Consider the following 22,028-nt stretch of genomic DNA (forward strand, 5'->3'; position numbering starts at 1 on the left):
TTGCCATTGTTGCTCAGGCTGTTCTCAAAATCCTGGACTCAAGCTATCTGCCCTCAATGGCCTCCCAAAGTGCTGGGATTACAGGCGGGGGCCACCACACCCGGCCCAAGAATAGTAACATTTTTCAAGGAGCTTACCTTCAACTGAGAAAGCTATTTCGGTGAGTTGTAGCATATTTCAACAAGAAAAATCAAAATATTAGTTCACTTTGAAGAGACAAACTGAAGCCCATCCTTCTGCAACTTTTGTAGAAACAGACTGACAGACTTAATTCAATTGACCCCAGGCTAGTTGATTGTTTTTATACCATCTAATATGAAATGGTAGCTTAATCCTGCCTGTGCCTTTGTTCATGTAATTTAGTTGAGTACAGTGAAATGAGAAAGAAACTGGAAGTCACTGGGTGTCAATCCTCATCTCTGCCCCTAACTGGCTGTGTAACCTTGAGCAAACCATCTGCCTCAGTCTGGGACCACACTAGATCAGCAGGCCTTAACCTCTTAGAGATGATGGGCCTTTTTGAGAATGAGAACGAGGAACCCAGTTCCCCTCAGAAAGACATGCTAAATGATACACACAATGTCAAGTGATTCACAAGTTCCTTGAAATCCATCCATGAACTTCAAAGGGCAACAACCCTGAACTAAAAATGTCTGGCCTAGGTGATTCTTAGGGCCTTTCCAGCTTTAAATTCTATGATTTACCCTACTTGGAAAGTACCTTCTTAGTCTCTCGGACAAGTCTGGTCATTCATTTCTTCAAGATAAGGTATGTCATGTCAAGGGTTTATCATAATGATGAATGTAAGATCCCCTCTAACAATCCTCTCCTCCCACTGAAGATTTCATGGCTACCCAAGTCCAGAACAATCTTTACTTTTTCTAATTTCACACATCATTAGCAATATCTACCACTCAATCTGATACATGATTATACTACCATCACTTCTAAACTTCTGGGCACCACAGTATAGAACACGGACCAGTAGTTCTCAACCATATCAAACCCAGTACCTCTTTCTTATGACAAATATTTTGTGATACCTCTTCATCAACATCAAAGGATAGTCATAATCTACCAACACACCATTTTAAAAAATGATTTCTTACCGGTAATATAAAAGAGTACCATAAAGAAACTAATTTAAAATTTAACAAAATACTTGTTTCAATACATACATTCTCAGAGACAATATTAGCAGACATAAAAGCATGTCTTCAGATTTATAAAATGCCCCTAAGGGGTGAGTACCACCTTACCCTCAATTGAGAAATCTTCAGACTTAAGGCTGAAAATATATAAAGAAACAGAAAATAGCTTTTGAAGAGCCTGTACTTTTAGTTGGATTTAAAATGCATTGTATGTTTTTTAGTTATTGATGTTACATAAATTTAATCTTTTATACATATTTGCCTTAAGTCTTAGAGAAAGAGAAATGCTTTCTAGGTAATCCTCATAGTGCTTAGTACAGACACACACACACGCATGCACACACACACACACACACACACACACACACAGTAGGCAAGGCTCAAAGAACATTCAGGTGAGAAGAAACCAGAGAGATCATTTAGTCTAGAGGTTTTCAAATTCTTTCTGCAGGTAGTGAGGGGGTCATGGGTCATCCATTTGAATAAAATCTTATATAGATATAAAAACACAAGCGTAGATGAAAGCAAAAAGCATAGCTGCTCTGGTAGAGGAGGCTATGACAGCCCCTGAAGGGACTCCTTGGAACTTCCAGTTCAGCTGAATATTTGAACCACTGATATTGTCTGAGCCCTCATCTTACAGAGAAGCAAATGAATGGCAGAGCACAAATCGAGCACCCAGTGCTCTTTCAAGTACACTAGCCAGCCTCTGCCTAGTTTTGCCTATCATCTTAAACTATAATACTTCCTTGTCAGGGGTTATACTCAGTCTATTGATAAATTCATTTCAAAAAAGATTTAAACATTTCATTTCACTTCAAAAAAAGAAGAGTTGGTGGTAAGGGTATGATGCTGAGCATCATACCCATCATTAGGCAAAATATAATGTCTCATAAGAGAAATAACAAAAATTTTCTAGGCTAACAGATCTGGGTTTAAAATGTGGTTCTATGCAGCCATAAAAAACAACAAGTTCATGTCCTTTGCATGGAGATGGATGAAGCTGGAAACCATCATTCTCAGCAAACTAACACAGGAACAGAAAACCAAACACTGCATGTTCTTACTCACAAGTGGAAGTTGAACAATGAGAAAACATGGACACAGGGAGGGTTACATCACACACAGGGGCCTGTCAGGGGATGGGGGGCTAGGGGAGGGATAGCATTAGGAGAAATACCTAATGTAGATGATGGGTTGATGGGTGCAGCAAACCACCATGGCACGTGTATACCTATGTAACAAACTTGCACGTTCTGCACATGTATCCCAGAATTTAAAGTATAATTTAAAAAATAAAGCTCTACATTAGTGGCTTCATCTGTAAAACAGGAATACTGCTTATATTACCTACTTTATAGTGCTTTTGTGAGAAACCTTTGTCTTCTTCCTCTTAAATTCCATAGGCAATCATACTCAGTCCCTCTTGGTTGTCTCACTTGGTTGTACTTAATCATCTCAACCACAGCCTGGTTCTATCCTATCCAATTCTCCACCTAATCTGTACCTGTACCTATGCAGCTGAATTTGCTGTGAGAAACACACGACTGTGTTGAATGTCTCACTTTAAACTTGTGATTGCTACCTCAAATGGACTCTCCCTGATGCAGAGAGACCACACCGCACTAGTCCACTCACTGGCCCACTCCTCTGGATTTCATACTTTACGCTCTTCAGACCACCAACATTCCTCATCCAGACTTATTCTCAGCAGCTGACCTATTTTGCAGACAAAACAGCAACAATCCAAAGATAATTTCCACAGACTCTCACTGCTACATCTACCCACCTAATCAAATCTGTGGCCACATGCTGTTTTCTCTCCTGTGACTATGGATGAACTGTTGATGCTCCAAGCTGAGGCCAACCCCTTCACTTATGCATTACACCCTGTCTTTATAAGGACACGGAAGTGCTACTCTACCAATTCTTCCCTCTCGTCCTTCCTCATTAATTTTCCCTGCTCTTCTGAACTATTCCCTTCAGCATCATAACCAGCTGTTATTTCTTTCATCTTAAAAAACATTCCCTCCTTTGCATCTTCTTTTCAGCTATAGCCCATTTATTTTCTGTCTCTTTGGCACTCCTTGAAAGAGGTGTCTATGGCTCTCTGTCTCCCAGTTCTCTCCTATTTTCTCTTGAACCCACTACAATCAGGCTTATGTCTCCTACCACTCTATAAACTTGTTCTCCTCATCAGGGTCTCCAATGACTTCCATGCTATTAGATCCAAAGGTCAATTAAAGCTCAGTTCTCTTCTTCCTTGACCCACTGGCAGCCTTTAACACAGCTGAGCCCTCTTCTGCTTTAAACTTCTTCACTTAGCTTCCAGGAAACCATATTCTTCAGGTTTTCTTCCTATTTCCCTGGCTATTCCTTTTCAGTCTTTTTTTTTTTTTTTCTGCTTCTTCCTCACATTCCTGGCCTCTAAATGGTATGGGGCTTGGTCCTTGAACCTCACAATTTTAAATACCACATATATGTCGTGATGACTTCCAAATTTTTCCCTCAAGCCTGGAAGTCTGCCTTAAACACTAGATTTGTATATCCAACTGTTTCCTCAACAGATCCACTTAGGTGTCAGTTAAATACCTCAAACTTAGCATGTTCAAAACTGAGATCATCCTTCCACAATCCTATCTCACCCAGTCTTGCCCATCTCTATATATTCCACTTGCTTTGACCAAAAACCTTAGATTCACCCTTTTACCCCCCTCTCTTTCTCACACATTCCACAGGCAATTCACCAGCAAATCCTAATGGTTTGACTTACGAAAAAGGTGAATCTAATTCAACTACTTCTCACCACCTCCACTGTTACCATCCTGGTTTAAGCCAATATCATCTCTCATGTGGATAAATGGGATAGCCAATCTAGTCTCCCTGCTTCCATCTCATACCCCTACAATAAATTCTAAACTCAGAAGCCAGAGTACTATTCTCAAAATGTAAGTTAGATCATACCATTCCTCTGCTCAAAATCTTTCAAAGAATTCCCATATGACTCACCCAGAATATAAGCTAAAGTCCTTACTACAACCTACAAGACTATATAATCTTTCCCCTACCCCAAGGTTCTGACTTCACCTCCTAGTACACTTTCCCTGGAACATTCTTCTGCAGTCCCATTTGTTCCTGCCCCATGGCCTTTGTACTTGATGTTCTCTCTGCCTGGAATGTTCTTCCAAGACATCTACGTAGCTTATTCTCTTGCCTCTTTTTTTTTTTCTTTACTCAAAGAACACCTTCTCAGTGAGGCATTTCTCCAGCCACCTTCTTTTAAAATTGTACTCCCCACACTTTCTATCCCTTACTTGCATGATTTTTTTCCTGAGTATTTTTACTAATATACCATGTTTTACTTTTCATGTTTACTGTCTATGCTCCCAGTGGAATATAAGCTTCACAAGGCAGAGAGTTTGTCTCATTTGCTGCTGAATCTGTGACTGGAACAGTGCCTCCGTGTGTTGGCTTCAATGAAATTGTTTACTGAATTAAGAATGTACTGGAATTATTCTGAATCTATAAGGTAAAAATATATGCAAGTACAATAACGTGAAGGTAGCTAACTTTAATCATCTTAAAAAACAATCACTTGTCCATGTCAACATCCTAGGAAATACTATACTCTTAAAATCCCTGGTAATTAAAATAAACTTGAACATGTTGTTAGTTGCTTAATAGAAAATATGAAACTGGAAAAACTGCCTGTTGCATAGAGTTGGAAAAGATTGGTGTTATAAAAGCATGAAGGTTACACAATTTGCACTATGTGCATTTTCACTGATAATTTTCACAAAGGTATGCTGTCCTTCCATGTATGAAGAGTGATACTGCTATCCCACCATTAGGAGGACATGAACTTTGAGTGGTGCTTCCTTGAGATCATGTCTGTTGAACTTTACCATTCCATATGGGAATCATAGTAATAACCAGGTATTGAGCATTTACTACAGGCTAGATACTGTGCTAAGTCCTTCAGATATATTATCTCATTTAATCCTTCAGAAAACTCCTTTGAGGTAGTACCTTCATTTTAAAGATATAACAGACTCAGAGAGATTAAGTTGCCCAAGATAGCATAGCTGAGTAGAGATTCGAACCAGGTCGATTTGATTTTAAAGTCCATGTTTTTAGCTCAATTATCTGTGATCCTAGTCATACTGGTATAATCTAAATAAGTGAGAGTGACAAACTTTGGGTATGAAGAAATACTGGCAACAATTTTGAGCACTAATCTGTCCTACATCCTAAGACATTTTGGCGGGGGGGGGCCTCTATAGATGTCCAGTAAGTACTAGAAGTTTTAGTGAAAAATCAGATTCAATTTTATTTTATTTTTTTGTTCTGAGGTGAGATTTAATAAGTATTTCATTCCAGTTACTTCAAACACTCCGAGATAGGTTAAATACAGAAAGCATTAGTGATACATTAAGCTCTAGTACACAAAGTAAACAAACACTACATATTAATTAAAGTCTGAATTTAAAAGAAGAAATCGTCTTACCCAGAAGCATGTGACACAACACCAATTTGAGAATGAAAGAGAAAAACTACTGAACTGCGGTTGGTTAATGCCAAGATATTTTTTCAGAAGTTTTAGAAAATGAACTAAACCAAGCAAGGATCCATGCATCTGCCAAGTTGAAACATACAGTAGTGACAAATTAACTTTGTCCTTGACATAAGATCTTACAAAAATAGTTTTTAAATCAATTTGAAAATCAACAATTAACTATATAAGTGCTACTTTTTTAGAAGTCTCATTTTCAAGTTACACATTATTTAAGAGTAATTTAAGCACCAAATAAAGAGACAATTTGCCTTCTGAAAAAGATTAGTTGTAACTAGTAAACATTAAATCAGAAAACAATTATAAAAGTTCCAAGAGATTAAATCGATAAGAATACCTGCTGTACTTTAAAAGATCATATTTCTAAATAGATGTTGCATCACAAAGACTTTTGTAAAGGGGTGGAGTGCTTCCTTAAAATCTTGTTTTCTTTCACACACTATTAAAAACTTCCAAATGATTGTAAAACATACCAGAGAAAGCTCAACTAGGTTGAGTCAGAATGGTTTCACTTTGTAAATGAAATCAAACTTTACAAGAGACATTACAATTAACTTCATACTTTAACATTAAAACTTAGAGAATGCCAATACATTAAGAAAATAAAAGCATTAAGAGTTGCTAACAAGATCTTTCATCAGTCTGCAAGACGAAATAATCATGTAAAATATATGTATCATTACGGCACTTGTCTCATCTGATTCAAATTGTTATATTGCAAATAACAAGCAGTCTATTCAATATCAAATAACTTGTGCAATCAAACCTTAAGCTCAAATATACAGTAATTATAATAAATACATTTTAAAACCAAGAAAAGCAAAACAAAACCTAAGATGACTATAGAGATGCCATATACCAACACATTACACCTGTGCCTGGCTAGTATGACTGAAAGCTTTTCACAATTATGACTGATCTTTGGGTGCGTCTCTCACAAGATAAACTGAACCTGTTTACTTCATCACCTGGAGAGGTATTAACTCCTGAAGTCGCCATTCTGCCAGTCTCTTTGCAGCTTTTCCCAGCAAAGAAAGCACCTCAGCTGCCATGTTGAAGATACTTTTAATGCTCTAGAGTGAATTCCCTCCCATCATGCCTTAAGAAGATCCCCAGCATGCATCAGATAATGTTGTTGCTAGGTCATAGGATGTTATAATCAGTATCCTATCTATGTATGTTAAAATGAGGAGCTCTAGGAGTCAATGTTGATGCCTACACACTTCACATACACTGTGTATAATTATACATCTATTCCTCATTTTAAGTGATCAAGATACACTTGATTTTTAAAAATGTAGCTTTCTAAAGCTGGGAATTGGTTGTATATAATTTAATCCAATAATTGGTTGTAAATAATCCAAAGCTTACATTTAAGGAATCTTGAGGATAAATCAGGCTAGAAGTGGCACCTACTGGCTAAGCATGATGCTATAATCAAACTTTATTAAACATAATGAAAAAGGGAGAAAAACTAAGTTCTGGGTGATATGTGTTTAGAGAGCAATACAAATGGTTCATTGCTGTAGAAGGGCAGCAGATAGCATAATGACAATGTCAATGTTGTACAACTGATGCTAAAGAGTAACTGCTGCAGGTCCCTGTACACAAAACCTTGCTGCTAAATTAAACTGCCCATTGTACCACAGTGCAGACTTTTATTTTATCTACAAAGTCTTCGATTTACTGGGTGCTTTTTCTCTGTTGGGATATATAGATGATTTTAACATAAGTTAACCAAAAATAATTGGGCTATAGAATTTAACTTTAAAGTTAACTTTTATAATAAATGTGTTTTGTTCAAGTGAAGAATATACAAAATATCTATAGGTTATACATCTATCTCCTGTCATCTTACATATTTATTATAATAAAGTAATACAACTTAGGGCTTTCAACCATGAGTGTAGGTTCCAAAAAAGTCTTTAAGCAGCAGTAGTAGTTCCCATAGGAATATATTCATGTTACAGGGAGAATTTTACAACTATGCCTTTTTTTGCCACATGATCTGCCCTCCCCATCTGCCAGAGGAGGAACCAGCTTAATAGGTTAGTTTGTCAATGTTCTTTTCAGTATGTCAGACTGTTAATAAATTATGCAACAATGCAGTCTTAAACCATTTCTTATAAAATGGCCAAATAAATGACTATAATTCAGCTGCCTGACCACCATAATACAAAATTGTATCGTGATTTAAAAAAAAAAAAACTCATTCTGCTGTTCAGTATTAAATAGATCTTAGAAGTGATTCTAATTAAATAACTCAAAGACTGATAAATCTGTTGAATATTGAAATCTTATGGCCACATAGTCAATGCTCACATATTAGCCGTAGTAAAGAACAGAAAGCCACATATTCTAAAGACAGCAGATAATTCAAAAATGCATTTTATCCTTATTAGCATTTCATTTTGAGTATGTCTGACATTTCAGAAATTAAAGAATTCCTACCTAAAGAAGGAAGTCACACAAAGCCAAATATAAGAAGCCATGGAAAAGTACCCCTGGAGTTAATATCTCCACATTAGGATTGGGAATACATTCCATTCTGTTCTCTCCCTCCACATTCATTTGTTTATCTGGCTTATGCTTCAGTAAGATGAGTGAGACAAGGGTGATAAGGGAGCTAATTATTTCCATTTTGAAACATATTTTGGGAAAGTTCAGACAAAGGCAATTGATGGGGGGCCTCCAAAGTGTCACAGAGTACTATCTGCAATCTCCTGAACACAACTGGCCAGATATGTTCATGCCAGTGCTTCTGGTAACTCCTACTCTTCACCTTGGTAGTTTTTTCCCTTCCAAATCTAGATGGGCTGCAGATTGATTGCTATAAATATGTATGTGTGTGTGTAGGTGTGCATCTGTGAGAGAGAAAACAGTACTTTCTGTAGTTAAATTAACTATAGAAGTTTGAATACTACCACTCTTCACAGTGGCAGTATAGTCTGTCAACTTCCAAAAGGAAATAATAATTTTGCTGATATTTTAACTTCTTTGTCAGCCACTGGGTAGCGTGTAACACCTAAGTAGCTGAATTCGGTGACAGCTAATTCTGATCTGCTGATACAAATCTTTGGCCATGTTTAAGATTCTTCTAATGCAGGCTAATCAGCGGACTTCAGCATTTAGCTATACAAAAACATGGCCTTTTGAATTTCTTTATACTTGGAAATCAAAAATAGTTATTAGCACATAAGAACTACTATATCTTCAGTTTCAAATTTATAACCTATTATAATGAAAGCAATTTTCAGAAGACCAGAAGTTCTAGAGAGACAGTATCAGATATAGGGTTTTAGTCCTGGTTCACAAGCTGCTGAGTGGTAAGACCTGGAACAAATTAACCTCTCAATGTCTGTTTCCTCATCTGTAAAATGAGAAAGTTGGGTTCATATTTTAAGATATCACAAAACAGTAAAAAATGTAAAAGAAAGAATTAGTGGGGGGAAATGACACAGAGCTACCAAGTTGTTGTTGTTGTTTTGCCAGGCATGAATTTTTTTAAAGCCCTGCCATTTACTATCACCATAATTTCATGAGATAAATAACATGTTTAATTCCCCTAAATTAGAAAGATATATTCTATAAGAAGCAATCCTTTAAACTGAAAATGTTTAGCTTTTAAAAACTCATGATCTGCTGTCCTTATTTTTCTCACTTCACCATGGACCAGTAAAAACGTTTTCACTAACCAGCACTGGTCTAAAAATCAACAATTGGGGACTATAGGACTAGGTAAATTTCAAAGTCCAAGCCTCAAACACTATGATTTTAATTTTAGGTGCTCTGTTGTATTTCTTTTACTCCATATTGTAGTCTAGAATAGATGCCTCAATGAAATATATACTTAAAAATTTATGAAGATCAGAAATACACGCAAATCAGTTTGACAGACAGCCTCAATGTATACTTGCCCCGATACATTGAAGCTTATTCTTCAATAAGCTTCGGCACAAGTATACATTGTGGCTGTCTCTCAAAGAATAAGCTTCAGGCTGGTATGGTGGCTCATGCCTGTAATCCCAGCACTTTGGGAGGCCAAGGTGGGCGAATCACGAGGTCAGGAGTTTGAGACCAGCCTGGCCAACATGGTGAAACCCCTTCTCTAGTAAAAATACAAAAGTTAGCCAGGCGCCGAGACGGGCAAATATAATCCCAGCTATTCAGGAGGCTAAGGCAGGAGAATTGCTTAAACCCGGGAGGCAGAGGTTGCAGTGAGCCGAGATCACGCCACTGCACTCCAGTCTGGGTGACAGAGCAAGACTCCATCTTGGGGCAAAAAAAAAAAAAAAGAATAAGCTTCAGCGTATCGGGGCAAGCATAAACTGCTATGGATTTAACTTCATCAATAATAATGAACCACTGAGGATGGGCGCGGTGGCTCACGCCTGTAATCCAGCACTTTGGAAGGCTGAGGCGGGAGAATCACTTGAGGCCAGGAGTTCAAGACCAGCCTGGGCAACATGATGAAACCCCGTCTCTACTAAAAATACAAAAAAATATCTGGGCGCGGTGGCACGTGCCTGTAATCCCAACTACTCAGGAGGGGGAGGCGGAGGTGGAGGTTGCAGTGAGCTGAGATGGCGCCACTACACTCGAGCCTGGAAGACAGAGCCAGACTCTGTCTCAACAACAATAATAATAATAATAATAATGAACCCCTGATTGTGCACTTACTGTTAAACTCATTTTAAAGATAAGGAAACTGAGATAATGAGAGACTAAGTAGTTTACCAAAGACACATATTCTATAAGCCTCAGTAGTCAGAACTGGAACTCCAATCCCTGACTCCAGTTTTGGGTATGACTCAAATAGAAAGACGTTGTTTGAATTTTAATTACCACTTGTTCTTTTACAAATGAGTGGCAAATGGTTTAAATTTTAGAAGCTGCACAGGGTAAAATATTTTCCTATTTTGCTCTATAAAATAGTGCCTTTTTAAACACAATCATAAATATTGGTAGAGTTTTTCCTCTATAAAAAGGGTCAAGATGCCTGTTAGTATGGTCACTTAATTTTCTCAAAAAGCTAATAAAATTACACATTTAGAATTTCTAAAGGACAAATACTTACAAATGTCCTCTTTTTCTCTTAAGAAGAACACGAATATCTTCTGTGATTTCAATCTGCAGTAAGAGACAGCATTTATGAGTACAGTGACATAAGAAAAGTGCCCCTTTAAAAGAAATATCGAGTGCTTGTTCACATTATCTGTGCACCTTAGCTCATAAGCCAGGTACTAAAGGAAAAGCAAGAAATGACTAGAGATGAGTGTCTGACTAGAATTAGTGCTCTTAGGATCTCAGAAAGTAACTGAGCCAGACTCTAAGTGACAGTAGTTGAAACTCTATGGAAAAATGACAAGAAGCAAGAGCCATGTTCTTAACTGTTTTATTTGTATCTCTGAATCCCCCATGGTCAGGACCAAAGCCATGTTCAGACACAGAGACAATGTCTGACCACAGCAAACTAGTCAGTCACACAAGACAGCCATCCCCACACACAGATGACTGTAGGCATCTATCCTCCCCTCAAAACCAAAAACGAGTAAGTTCCTTGAAACAACACGAGGTTTCTTCCCAAATACAAATATGACACTGGTCTAGGTAGAAACCTAAATATATTTCCATCTTTTTTCAATTTGTAAACACATCATTTTTGTGACATTTTTCAAGATATACACCAAAAGGACCAGGTAATGGTGACTCATGCCTGTAATCCCAGCACCCTGGGAGACCAAGGCAGGCAGATACCTTGAATCCAGGAGTTCAAAACCAGTCTAGGAAAAATGGCAAAACCCCATCTCTACTAAAAATACAAAAAATTAGCCGAACATGGTGGTGCATGCCTGTAGTCCCAACTACTCAGGAGGCTGAAGTGAGAGGATCACCAGAGTCTGGGAGGTCAAGGCTGCAATGAGCCAAGATTGCACCACTGCACTCCAGCCTGTGCAACCAGAGTGAGATCCTGTCTAAAAAAACAAGAAAGAAAAAAAGAAAAGAAAAAAGAAAAAGAAAAAAATATATACACCAGAAATGTTTGTCAGTTTAGGGTTGAGGGTTTGACCTATTTTGGACAATGCAGGAGTAAACTAGTTACCATCTGAATACTTGGAATAATAAAATAAGGCCTTTCAGTAATTTGATATTGCTTTCTACAGAGCTGGGGCCCCCTGGGCATGATGCTATATTCTGAAGAACTGAGGCTTTATTCCATCCAGCAGTATTCACTACTACTTGCATATGATTATGAGAATAACCCTTCGAGTTTTTTGTTTTGTTTGTTTTTTTTAGTCTAGACGCCCCCATGGAAGTCATATAAACGAACATCCACATAACTGTAATCATCACACTAACTAGCTGGTGTTAATTCATACAGTTAATTTTCTCTTTGCTACCATTAAAGAGATGAAGGAAAGAATGATTTATATCCAAGCCTATTACTAACAAAGGCTAGTTAATAACAGTGAACTACTTTCAACTTTATGTTAATATCCACAATCTACTTTTGTTGAGGGGTTACCAGGGACAGTATCAGTATATGTCTTAACACAAATGGTTAAGATTACTTATAAACAGAAGTCAGGTTATTTCATATGTTCTTATTTTTCTTCCAGAAGGCTAACATTTGCTATTGACATTGGGGGGGGGGGCGGGGAACTTGCATATAGATATTAAAATAAGATCCAAAGAGCTCACAAGGAGAATGCTGGAGAATAAAATCTTCATATTTCTATATAAAAACGTACACATTTCCCCCATAGATAATTCCAATAACTTAAAAATGACCAAAAAAAAAAAAAAAACTCATCCTTCTATAAAATCATCTAAAGATCTAAAGGTGGAAGTTGCAGGGGAGAGGGATAGGGGAAAATACAAAACTATCCGCTAGTTTGCTTAATTTGGAAAATAACTCCATAAATAAATATTTGCAAAGGATAGTCAACTCTTGACCCTTGGTACTAGAGAGTGTCAGGGAATTCTCCAAGCTGGATGAGAGCCCCAGCTTAAACCTTCTACTCGTCTCCATTCTTGTAGCCCCAAATTGGCTGAGCAGGAGAAGCAACTCTCAGAGGTTCTCTAATGTGAAGGAAGTAATTTTTCTCAATGCCTATCACCTTAAAAGCCATTTCTTTCATCACAAAAAAATGAAAGTAGCAGCTACCCAGCAAAGAAAAGGAAACCAAATCACATTTTGTAACCTAGCCTAATTTACTTCTACACAACAGAAAAACTGATCCTGCACTCTTCTCTCCTAGTCTCCTCCTACAAAATAGCATCTCCCTGTTAAAGTCATTATATTAAAATAAATTGAAGAAATAATTTAATATAAAAAACTAAGCAGATTACCACCATATGGGTTGCATTTATAGATGATCAGGAATTGGGATGATTTAGCTAAAATTGTAAAACAAACTTTAGACTCTTTCACTTCAGATATATGCAAGGTTTTTTTCTAATATAAGAAAGTTAGAAAGTCTTAGCCTAGCAAATTTTTAACAGACTGAAGCATATAATATTGTTTGTTTCGACCTAACAGTAACCTGGTGGCATTAAAAAAAGAAAAAAGAGATAATACAGCATCAAGGGTTTATCATCTTACAATTAGAAAAGAAGGCAGCACTGAGAAAGCCCAACTCACCAAATGCCAGTGAGCAAAACAAAGTCCACGCAGCTAATAGGAGAGCAAAAAGTGATATAAAAAAAGTAAAAACTGATACGAATACAAGGCAGTGTCATTCAATTTCAGACAACCCTCATATTTGGGGACAGACTTTAAAACAAATCATTAATGTGTTTGGCTCTAGCCCTCTCTGCAAATAAGTTGGTCTGTTAAGCAATATTTTGAAAACATTCTTCCACAAGTAAAGTCCATACTAAACTTGTGATAGCATCTGTTGGAAATGTTTCAAGCACGAAGAATCATCGTCCTGGACTTAATGTCTCAAAAATCGATCTTAATAAGTTTAAAATAGAATGTTTCAGAAAACAGTGGAAAAATATTAAGAAAGCTTTTGGCCGGGTGCGGTGGCTCATGCCTATTATCCCAGTACTTTGGGAGGCTGAGGTGAGCAGATGACCTGAGTTCAAGAGTTTGAGACCAGCGTGGCCAACATGGCGAAACCCCATCTCTACTAAAAATACAAAAATTAGCTGGGTGTGGTGGTGCATGCCTATTAACCCAGCTACTGGGGAGGCTGAGGCAGGAGAATCGCTTGAACCCGGGAGTCAAGATCATGCCACCGCACTCCAGCCTGGGTGACAGAGTGAGACTCGGTCTCAAAAACAAAAAGAAAAAACGAAAAACATTAAGAAAGTTTTTAGCATTTAATGTTCAAATCTAAAAGTAAATTCTGGCCAAGTCCTTTTCAAAACAATTCCCTAAACAATGGTCCTCGATAGGTCTTATTTTAGATAAGTATACATAAATCACATATTGGTTAATAGTAGATTAAAACTGCCACACTAAAATACATTTCAATGTTTAGAAATGTTGTTATCAAGAAATACAGGTCAAAAACAGTATGTATGACTGCATTCTAAATATGTACATATATTTGAGTGTTACATATTCATAGAAAAATTAGCAAAATGTACTTCAAATACTAACAGTTATTGCTGGGTGGTAGGATTAGAGGTGAATTGTTTTAATATTTGCATATATTTTGGGTTTTTTTTCTGCTGATTTAGTGTCTTCCAAAATTTTCAAAACTAAAAATTGTATACTTAAAATTTATTTTAAAAATCATAAAGGAACAAGAAAATGTCTCATTAAAAACAGTACTAAAAAACTGTCGTAAGCCAGTCAAACTACTGGAAGGTATCACTCACACGCTAAGCTGTGGGAGAATCTTTTCCCCTTAAGAATATATGTGAGCCAGGCGCAGTGGCTCACGCCTGTAATCCCAGCACTATCGGAGGCTGAGGGGGGCAGATCACAAGGTCGAGACCAGTCTGACCAACATGGTGAAACCCTATCGCTACTAAAAATACAAAAATTAGCCAGGCATGGTGGTGGATGCCTGTAATCCTAGCTACTCAGGAGGCTGAGGCAGGAGAACTACTTGAATCCGGGAGGCAGAGGTTGCAGTGAGCTGAGATCACACCACTGCACTCCAGCCTGGGCGACTGAGTGAGACTCCGTCTCAAAAAATATATATATATGTGAATGTGGTCGGGCACGGTGGCTCACGCCTGCAATTCAAGCACTCTGGGAGGCCAAAGCGGGCAGATCACCTGAGGTCAGGAGTTCAAGACCAGCCTGGCCAACATGGTGAAAAACCCCCTCTCCACTAGAAATAACAAAAATAAATTAGCCGGGCACCACGGTGCACGCCTGTAACCCCAGCTACTCGGAAGGCTGAGATATGAGAATTACTTGAACCCGGGCGACGGAGGTTGCAGTGAGCCACGATTGCATCACTGCACTCCAGCCTGGGTGACAGAGTGAGACTCTGTCTCATAAAAAAAAAAAAAAAAAAAGAATACATGTGAATGTGTAGCACAGGAGAACTAAGTGGTCATAAGATTGAGTCACTTGATTCGTAAATATTAAAACATATTAAATAAATGTTATAACATAAGTACAACTACCCAAAATCTAGCCTGTGCAATGTACAGAATGAACTAGATATGTTGCTTCATGGAAAAGTTAGATAACTTTTTTAAAAAGTTTTTAAAAAATATTCAGGGCTGGGCACGGTGGCTCATGCCTATAATCCCAGCACTTTGGGAGGCTGAGGCGGGCGGATCATGAGGTCAGGAGTTCGAGACCAGCCTGACCAACATGGTAAAACCCTGTCTCTACTAAAAATACAAAAATTAGCCAGGTGTGGTGGCACACACCTGCAGTCCCAGCTACTCAGGAGGCTGAGGCAGGAGAATCACTTGAACCCGGGAGGCGGAGGCTGCCGTGAGCCAAGATCGCACCATTGCACTCCAGCCTGGCTGACAGAGTGAGACTCCATCTCAAAATAAATAAATAAATGAACAAACAAACAATAAAATAAAAATATTCAAACATTACAAAATATATTAAATGAAGTGAAAGTGTCCTTTTTATCCAACCACCTAGAAATAACAGCTTTTTATGTTTGGTGGGTAACTTTGAAGGCTTTTTTCTAAGCATATTCTAATACACACATACATTTTTTTTTTTTTTTGAGATGATGGAGTCTCACTCTGTCACCCAGACTGGAATGCAGTGGCATGATCTCGGCTCACTGCAACTTCCACTTCCCAGGTTCAAGCGATTCTCCTGCCTCAGCCTTCTGAGTAGCTGGGACTACAGGTGTGCACCACAACACCCCGCTAATTTTTGTATTTTGAGTAGAGACAGGGTTTCACCATATTGGACAAGCTGGTCTTGAACTCCTGACCTCAAGTGAACCACCCACCTCGGCCTCCCAAAATGCTGGGATTACAGGCATGAGCCACCTCGCCTGGCCAACACATAGAATTTTTCTTCTTCTTCTTTTTCTTTTTTTTTTTTTTTTTAGATGGAGTCTCGCTCTGTCGCCCAGGCTGGAGTGCAGTGGCATGATCTCAGCTCACTGCAACCTCCGCCTCACGGGTTCACACCATTCTCCTGCCTCAGCCTCCCGAGTAGCTGGGACTACAGGCACCCACCACCACGCCTAGCTAATTTTGTGTATTTTTAGTAGAGATGGGGTTTCACTGTGTTAGCCAGGGTGGTTTCGATCTCCTGACCTTGTGATCCGCCCGCCTCGGCCTCCCAAAGTGCTGGGATTACAGGTGTGAGCCACTCCGCCTGGCCAACACATACAATTTTTAAACACAAATTTAACCATACTATCTATACATGTCTGCAACTTGCTTTAAAAAAAAAAAAAAGCTGGGCCAGGCGTGGTGGCTCACGCCTGTAATCCCAACACTTTGGGAGGCCGAGGTGGGTGGATCACCTGAGGTCAGGAGTTCGAGACCAGCCTGGCCAACATGGTGAAACCCCATCTCTACTAAAAATACAAAAACAAAATCAGTCAAGCGTGGTGGTGGACGCCTGTAATCCCAGCTACTCGGGAGTCTGAAGCAGGAGAATCACTCAAACCCGGGAGGCGGAGGTTGCAGTGAGCCAAGATTGTGTCATTGCACTCCAGCCTGGGTGACAATGGCAAACCTCTGTCTCAAAAAAAACAAAAACAAAAACAAAAAACAAACTGACTCTCTTACATGTCTTTCCATGGCAGAATACATAGATCTATTTTTTAACCATTCCAAGGCATTCCATTGATTGCATGACCATATCACAATTAAGTTAACCCATATTCTCTGTTGGTAGACATTTGGGGTTTTTCTAATTTCTGATCATTTGAAAGATCAGAATGAACATCCCTATCAATATACTTATGCTAGTGATTCTAGAGGATTTATATCTAGCAGAACTGCTGATTCAAAAGGGTATGATCATTTTATATTTAGTCTATTAAAAATTGCCCTCCAGGCCTAGAAGCAGTGATACCCCAATAGCAATGAGCATATCCAGCACACAGATCTTGTTCCAAATACTATTCTCCAAGAAAAAGAACCAGAGCTCTTTGGAGCAGTTGATTACGGGGCTGAGGCAGGAAATATTCAAGATGAGGTTAGTGTTTTCTGGTGCCAAGGAATAAAAAAGTGCTGAATTTTTTTAAATGGGGACATGTGAAAAGGACACAGGGGCCAACCCAAAAAGAGTTCCCAATGGCCACAGCTGGTATTAACACAACCTGGGCAACAAATAACAGTAATACTAGATTATATCCCACAGAATAAAATAATACCCACGAGTCCATACTAATATAAATGAACGATTAAATAAGTAAATGAGGGAGAAGAGACTAATCTTACTCATAGAAGAATTCTAATAAATGTAGAAGGAATAAAGGAAATAGAAATCTCCATTAGAACACCACAGGAATAATTACTACAGGCAAAATCCATCAGTGAATGCTAATGCTGGTAAGCAAAAGCTGAAACTGGACATTACATTGTCTCAAAGTATCTCCCCCAAATATGTATTAATAAAAAGTGTGTGGATATTACTTCATTGCAAATGGGAAAATGATAACATTACTGTGGAAAAACACAGCTGATACCATCTTAACTAGGTGATCAGAGTTACCTTCACCAGTAATAAGGTACATCTATATCATGTAAGCCCTAGTTTGATTCACTGAGAAGAACATAGCATCATTTTTGTGGTATTCTTGCCCAAATTGCATAATCTCAATCAAATCATGAAAAAACATTAGATTAACCCAGATTAGGAACATTTTTAGTTTTTATAATTGTACTATAATTGTGTAACATGTTAACATCAGGGGAAATTGGGTAAAGGACCCATGGAAATGGTGTATGATTTTTGCAACTCTATTGTGAGTCTAAAATTTATTTTTTTAAAAAAAGTAAAAATGCCCTCTAAAAAAGAATATAGTTTCATATTCCCACCGGCAGTATATTAATATGCCCATTTCCCCATATCTCCTCCAATACTGGATTGAACTGTTTGATAGATACCAAAAACACTGTCTTAATTTTTTGCTTTTCACTATTAGCTAATGAACATATGAAAATATTTCACTGGCTGGGTATGGTGGCTCACGCCTGTAATCCCAGCACTTTGGGAGGCCGAGGTGGGCAGAACACTTGAGGTCAGGAGTTCGAGGTCAGCCTGGCCAACATGGTGAAACCCTGTCTCTAGCAAAAATACAAACATTAGCCAGGTGTGGTGGCAGGCACCTGTAATCCCAGCTATTCGGGAGGCTGAGGCAGGAGAATTGGTTGAATCTGGGAGGTGGAGGTTGCAGTGAGCCGAGATTGCACCACTGCAGAGTGAGACTCCATCTCAAATAAAAAAAGAAATTCACTATGTCTGAATTTCTTAGACATATTAGATAAATATTGTGGGGTTTTTTGTTGTTGTTGGCTGTTTGTTTTTTAGTTTTAAGTAGTAAAATATATCTCCTTTATGGCTTCTGGTCATTTTCCCACTTCAAGACTATAAAATTATTCCCTCGCATTTCTTAGAAGTATGATTATTAGGTCACAGATCTTATAAACTATGCCATATTCACATTCTCTGATACCTTCTTGCTTGAGATACCAAACTGCATATCCATGACAACAGTCATATTTCCTTGCATAGATAAATATGCAGTATTCTGATAGTTTTCACTTTATCCATTTTGAAGCAATGTTTATTTTTATTTCTTACTTAAATAAGGTAAAAATTACAGCAAATAAGCAATGCTTATTTATCTTAGACCCATTCTCTTCATCTAAACTCAAAGACAGAGTCTAGTTTGAATGCCAAGAGAAATAGTCCAATCTTAGCTAATAATTCTATTATCATTCATTTTGTTACATAAACTCTCCCCCATGATTAGTATGAAGATATATAAATACGATGTAGATCTATCAAGTGCCTAATGAACTGCAAGCACACAAATTTCACTCCTTACATACCAAGTTGTAGACTCTCAGAACCAAAATAGGCTTTAAAGTAAAGATAATGAGCTTGTCTCTAAAAAAGAAACACTTCTCTTGGGCAAACCTGGAGGACACTATGCTAAGTGAAATAAGCTAGACACAGAAGGACAAATACTACATTACACCATTTATAGAAGGAAACTAAAAGAGTCAAACTCATAGAAGCAGAGAGCAGAATGGTGGTGACCAGGGGCTGGGTAGAGGGAGAAACAGGATGGTATTAGTCAAATGATACAAAGTTTCAGTTATGAAAGATGAAAAAGTCCCAGAGATCTACTGTACAGCATGGTGCCTATAGTTAACAATACTGCATTGTGTATTTTAAAATTTGCTAATAGGGTATATCTTATTTTAAGTGTTTTCATCTCACACACACACACACACACACACACACACAAACAACAATACATAAGAGGGCAGGAGGAAACTTTTGGAAGTGATGGATGGGTTTATGGCATAGATTGTGGTGATGATTCTCTCCGAACTCATTGAGTTGTATACATTCCATCTTTACAGCTTTTTGTATGTCAATCATACCACAATAAAATGGCTTTAAAAAATGAGGGATGGGTCATTAATTATTGTCCATTTTTGGTGCCAATAGTTTTCAAAGGCTACTTTTTAATTATATAGGTGTAATCATTCTCTAGGGAAAAATGAATACAAATTAGAGTGTGCACACAGAGGTTTCCAAATGAATCCATCCATCTCTCTTTAGGAAGTCTCTGCAGTGTACATTTCTTAGGACAGTTTTGCTTAAGGAAGTTTAGCTTGTTCTGCTACCAGTGACAGAGAGCAGGATAAAAGACACAGGGAACCAGTGAGATGCCTACTAAAATAAGAAATGGAAGATGCTCAAAGACAAACATTGCCTGGTTTGACATTTTGTCTGTGTGGTTTATTCTGCCTATTTGCTTCCTTTACCTGAGGCTTAACTGAAATCTCCAGTTTCTGAACCATACTTTTTATCTCGGCTTTGAAATTCAGTTTAAATATGTACCTTTTGGGAAATTGTTGCTATTTATTTTTTTAACCACAAACCCACCCATCCTTCATATTTAGTGACAAATAGAAGCTATTAAAACACTAGAGGGATTTTCAATATCTGATCCAAGGAAAGCTTTTTTAAATGCCAGAAAATTCCTTTGAGAGGTGGAGTTTTGCTTTTGTTGCCCAGGCTGGAGTGCAATGGCACGATCTTGGCTCACCACAACCTCCACCTCCCGGGTTCAAGCGATTCTCCTGCCTCAGCCTCCCGAGTAGCTAGGATTACAGGCATGCACCACCATGCCTGGCTAATTTTGTATTTTTAGTAGAGACAGGGTTTCTCCATGTTGGTCAGGCTGGTCTCGAACTCCCGACCTCAGGTGATCCACCCGCCTCAGCCTCCCAAAGTGCTAGGATTACAGGCGTAAGCCATGGCGCCAGGCCCCATTTACTTTTTAGCAACAATGTTTAAATCTTGACTTTTGAATAGGGGTATATACTAGCTTAAAATAACTTACTATAACACAAATAAATTATGGAGTGAAGTTCTAGGTTGACATTAAAATTTATTCATCTACTCTTTACCTTCTTCACAGAGGTTGTAAGAATTTTAAAAATTGAATACAATGATAACTGTAAAATAATTTTAAAAAGAAAGAAACAGTTCCCCCCACTCCATGACTAAGAAGCTAAAATAGGGTCTGCTTTCTAGAACATTAAGAAAGCACCCTATGTGCTTCCCTCTATACTAAAGTTACGAAATTCTTTCTAATCAGTTATAATTACAGCTTTACTCTTAAGATCATCTTGAGACTAGATAAAAGATGAATGTGAGAATATGAAAAAACAACAAGAATGCACACCATTCCTTTTCTTTCAGTTACCTAGAATTAAATTAGCAGCAGTATCAACAGGGAAAGCACATTCTCCTTATGAGCTCTCAATATATCAATTGCATTTAAATTAGAATTTTTCAAAGTCATAAAAATCAACTGATCATACTTTTTGAGGTCCACACCTAAGAAACAGCTTGATTATCATGAAACAACTACTGGCGAAAAAACTTTCAACATATGAAAATTGCTGTCACACTGATAATTCTTGACTCTGAATTAAGAATCTTATGATACTGATTTTTAAATATTTTGGACAAACAGATTACATAACAGCAAACACTGACCTTACCACAACTCTCCTTTCCAAGTTTAGTCAAGAAGTGTGTTGATACATGGATGAATCTGAATTTACAAGGCATTCATTAAAATACTACAGACCTGAACAATACTTGAAGAAAGTGATTGTTACCTTAAGTGTTCTTAACCAGAAAGTACTCCTGTGTATCAAGACTTCCCACAAAATTTGTACAATTTTTGCCAGAAGGTATGTTTTGTTTTTGTTTTTTAAAATGGCAAAAACATAAGTCTTACACACAGAGAAATGCCTAACGTAATGAGCAGAAAGTACATATGGAATTACAACTTTAGGAGAAAAAAATAGCACTTTCCTCTACATTAGAGACTGATAAAAGTATTTCAGAAAGGAAAAATAAATTTTTAGAAACATAGACCCTTAGAGTTAAAATATGGTCCGTTTAGACAATTCTCAAAGTACCAGCTGGAGTTACCAGTTCCTTGCAGTACTATTACTTATAATATTGCATCCTTATTTTAATTCCTGCCATGAATAACTTTTATTTACTAAAACAGATAGCAATGCACTGGGGGTCCATAAAAACTAGTGCCAATTAAGAATAAAGAAATTACTCAGTGCTGCCAAAAGTATACAAAAAGGCACTTTATATACTGTTGACAAAAGTAGAAATTAGT

The 22,028-nt window shown here is 37.8% G+C and overlaps 1 protein-coding gene across 16 annotated transcripts in view; it reads right to left on the reverse strand.

The window, feature by feature from the left end:
• Window positions 1–22,028, reverse strand: part of ACSL4 (acyl-CoA synthetase long chain family member 4) — a 110,427-nt gene that overhangs the window by 61,963 nt on the left and 26,436 nt on the right. For 8 of the 16 annotated variants that reach the window (XR_010111196.1, XR_010111195.1, XR_010111193.1 and 5 more), the window contains exon 2: window positions 10,802–10,854. The exons of 6 other annotated variants lie outside the window; for them this stretch is intronic. Coding sequence is in view for 1 of the 10 variants with exons in the window: in XM_063601555.1 (XP_063457625.1) it covers window positions 5,659–5,787 (129 nt within the window). In the remaining 9 variants the exon portion in view is untranslated. Of the gene's footprint in view, window positions 1–5,658; window positions 5,788–10,801; window positions 10,855–22,028 lie in introns of all 16 variants that reach the window. 2 more of the 16 variants (XR_010111192.1, XM_063601555.1) reach the window with 1 other exon arrangement.

The sequence above is a fragment of the Pan paniscus genome, chromosome X (assembly GCF_029289425.2).
Source record: "Pan paniscus chromosome X, NHGRI_mPanPan1-v2.0_pri, whole genome shotgun sequence".
NCBI classification, from domain to species: domain Eukaryota; kingdom Metazoa; phylum Chordata; class Mammalia; order Primates; family Hominidae; genus Pan; species Pan paniscus.